This window comes from Chrysochloris asiatica, unplaced genomic scaffold, assembly GCF_000296735.1.
Source record: "Chrysochloris asiatica unplaced genomic scaffold, ChrAsi1.0 scaffold00312, whole genome shotgun sequence".
In the NCBI taxonomy this organism is placed as follows: domain Eukaryota; kingdom Metazoa; phylum Chordata; class Mammalia; order Afrosoricida; family Chrysochloridae; genus Chrysochloris; species Chrysochloris asiatica.
Window position 1 is genome coordinate 111,568 of NW_006408830.1, and position 3,596 is coordinate 115,163.

Below are 3,596 nucleotides of genomic sequence, written 5' to 3' on the forward strand. Positions count from 1 at the left end.
TGAATAGATTGCAGTCATTTTCCAGTGTTTTGCTGTTGTTATTTATGTGGGGCTGCTGGGTTTTTGTTCTTCATATTTTCCTGTGTGTTCATTTTTTGTGCTTTTTCTTGTCAATGTCTTCATAGTTTTAATGTTTATAAAATCTTCATGGCGTTTCCTCTACTTGATTTGATGTGAAGGTGTTTTACGTTTCTTTGAGGTTACTGTGTCATTTATTAATTTCTTTCCCATTTTAAAATAGTGTTTTATCTTGAAATCTACTTGACTTTCTCACCATTTGGTATTTTGTAACTATATTTTTCCCTCTTTTTGCTTTGTAATTGTCTTCAGTATAGACTGGTATCTCTGATTCCCGATTTTCAGTCTTGTAGTTTTGTTTTACTGTGGATACTTCTATATCTGGAATGAATTCTGGGTGAATGTTTCTGTGTGTCAATCTCCAGTTGTTGTTTGCTGTTGTTGGTTCTCAATCCAAAGGAATTCCTTTAGTATTTTTTGTAAATTTAGTTGGTTTTTACAAATTCCTTTAATTTCTGTTTATCTAGAAATGTTCACATTTTGCCATCTTATTTGGGGACAGTTTTGCTGGGTATATGATTCTTTGTTGGCAGGGTTTTCTTTCATAGTTTTGTATATGTCTCCCCACTGCCTTCTTGCCTGTAGGGTTTCTGCTGAGAAATCAAAGCTTAATCTCATTGGTTTTACTTTATAAATCTCTGAGAGTCACAGGTATGTTTTTGCAATGCAAATATGTTTTCTTGTTTCTAAAGAAACTCATACACTCTCAAGATGGCTGCGGCAAGTTCTGTTGGCCACCACAACTCCTGGCTTTTCCATGTCTACAAAGATGTTAAGATTTTGACAGATAGTGAATTGAATCTACAGATTGTATTGACAATTTAACAATATTAAGTCTTCTTATTCATGAGCATGAAATGTCCTTCCATTTTTGGATAATCTTTAATGTATTTCTATAATGTAATTAGTTTTCAGCATACAAGTCTTTCACATGTCTGATTAAATTCATTCCTAGGTATTTTATTCTTTTTGATACTCTTATAAATAGAATAATTTCCTTTCAGATGGTTTGTTCTTGGTATATAAAAACATTCCTAATTGTTATGTGTTGATCTCATATCCTGCCACTTTATTGAATTCATTTATTGTAGATTCTTTGGGGGTACAGTGATGGTGGTTGTGGGCCATGGAGTTGGTTCCAACTCATAGCAAACCTGTATAGGATTTCTGAAGCTATAAATATTTACAGGATCAAGAAGCCTTATCTTTCTGTCATGGAGCAGCTGGTAGATTCAAACTGCTGACCTTGTGGTTAGCAGCCCAACTCATAACCCACTATGCTACCACAGCCAACTTTCAGATAACTCATACATGTCCATTAATGTTATGTGAATTTGTCCTCACTTTGAAATGATTTAGCCAACACCTACTCAAAAAATTATTATTCACAATCACCTTCACTTGTTATATGTGCAGCTTTTAAGTAATGGAAAATATTTCCAGACTTCTTCCACTAAAGTGAGAAAAATAAGAATAATTTGCACCTGTTCCAAGTTACCTACAAATTCGACTAAAAACACACTTAAGAACTGATCTTGCTTTAATTGGGGAATATATATATATATATATATATATATTATCCTCAAAAACGGATAACTTTACTTTTTCCTTCCGAATTTGGATGCCTTGTTTTGTTTTCTTGACTTATCGTTGCAGTTAGAACTTTGAGGACAGTATTGAGTAGCAATAGTGAGAGTAGATGTTAGATTTTGCCAAAAGCCTTTTCTCCCTCAAGTGAGATGGCTATGTAGTGCTTTACCTTTATTTTATTGATGTGGTGTATTATATTGACTGATTTTCTAATGTTGAAACCACCAAGAATACCAAGGATAAATCTCATTTGACAATGTTATTCCTCTGGATCCAAGTTGACAGTAGTTTGTTGGAGATTTTTAGTATCTGTTATATATCAGAGATATTGGTGTACAATTTTCTTTTCTTGTGGTGTTTTTATCTTGTTTTTGTACCAGGATACTAGTCTCATAGAATTAGTTAGGGAGCATTCTCTCCTCTTCTATCTTTTTGGAAATGTTTTAAAAGGAGTGAAGTTACTTATTCAGTAAATGTTTGGTAAAATTTTCCAGTGATGCCATCTGCTCCTGAACTTTTCTCTGTTGGGAGATTTTTTTTATATTACTTTGATCTCTTCACTTGTTATGTGTCTATTGTGTCTTGCATTTCTTCTTGAGTTATTTCTTTTATGTCTTTGTGAAATCTGTTATATGTAAACCTCTTTGGTCCTCTAACATGCTTCAAATTTCCTCAGCTGAGTGTCTTTAAAGTGGATTTCTGTAGAAAAGCACAGAAACCAATTATGAAAGGGTTCTAGGAAAAATGGTTTTGACACATTTGAAAAGTGTTGCCAAAAATGGTATATGGTCTTAAATGTACAAACCTTATATATGAATTTCGTGAATTCAGAACACACAAGGAGACTTTTTAAAAGTGAATTTAAAAATGTATTTAAGGCGAATGTAATTTTTCCACAAACTTTTTGAAGTCCCTTATAAACATAGGGCTGGAAACCTGTTTTCTTGTTTTCCTTTTAGGGGCCTTTCTTTACTTTCACAAAGGTGTCACTGCATCATGGAACCAAAGAATCTAACAGGTGTCTCTGAATTCCTACTCCTGGGCCTCTCAGAAGATCCAGAGCTGCAGCCCCTCCTCTTTGGAATGTTCCTCTCCATGTACACAGTCACAGTGCTTGGAAACTTGCTCATCATCCTCACCATCAGTTCTGACCCCCACCTCCACACCCCTATGTATTTCTTCATTTGGTTCCTATCCTTTGCTGACATTGGTTTCACTTCCACCACAATTCCAAAGATGCTTTTAAATATCCACACACACCTCAGAATCATCTCCTATGTTGGCTGCCTGAATCAGTTGTGTTTCCTCATGTTTTTTGGATGTATGGACAATCTACTCCTGACGGTGATGGCCTATGACAGATTTGTGGCCATCTGTCACCCCCTTCATTACCCAGTCATCATTAACACCTACATGTGTGGCTTACTGATTTTGGTGTCTTTTTTTCTCAGTGTTTTGGATTCCCAGCTGCACTACCTGATGATGTCACTACTTACCTTCTGTACAGAAGCGGAGATTCCTCATTTTTACTGTGACCCTTCTCAACTCCTCAAACTTGCCTGTACTGACAAAGCCACCAAAAACCTATTAGTGTATTGTGTGGGTGCCATATTTGGTGGTGTTCCAGTCTCAGGGATCCTTTTCTCTTACACTCGAATTATTTCCTCAATTCTAAGAATCCCATCATCTGGTGGGAGGTATAAAGCCTTTTCCACCTGTGGTTCTCACTTGTCAGTTGTTTTCTTATTTTATGGAACAGGTATTGGAGTGTACCTGAGTTCAGCTGTCTCAACTTCACTTAAGAGTGGTGCAGCAACCTCAGTAATGTACTCTGTGGTCACCCCCATGCTGAATCCCTTCATCTACAGCCTGAGGAACAAAGATATCAAGAGGGCCCTGCAGAAGCTCTTCAGCAGGTCAGCATAATA

General features: G+C 36.1%; 1 protein-coding gene across 1 annotated transcript; it reads left to right on the forward strand.

The window, feature by feature from the left end:
* The first annotated feature begins 2,664 nt into the window (after window positions 1-2,664).
* On the forward strand, window positions 2,665-3,594 carry LOC102830687 (olfactory receptor 7E24-like). Its single transcript, XM_006875150.1, has one exon. The coding sequence runs from the start codon at window positions 2,665-2,667 to the stop codon at window positions 3,592-3,594; it is 930 nt and encodes a 309-aa protein (XP_006875212.1).
* The last annotated feature ends 2 nt before the right edge of the window (window positions 3,595-3,596 follow it).

Excerpts from the sequence above, each read along its gene's own strand:
- LOC102830687 (XM_006875150.1), top strand. The coding sequence starts at position 2,665 with ATGGAACCAAAGAATCTAACAGGTGTCTCTGAATTCCTACTCCTGGGC.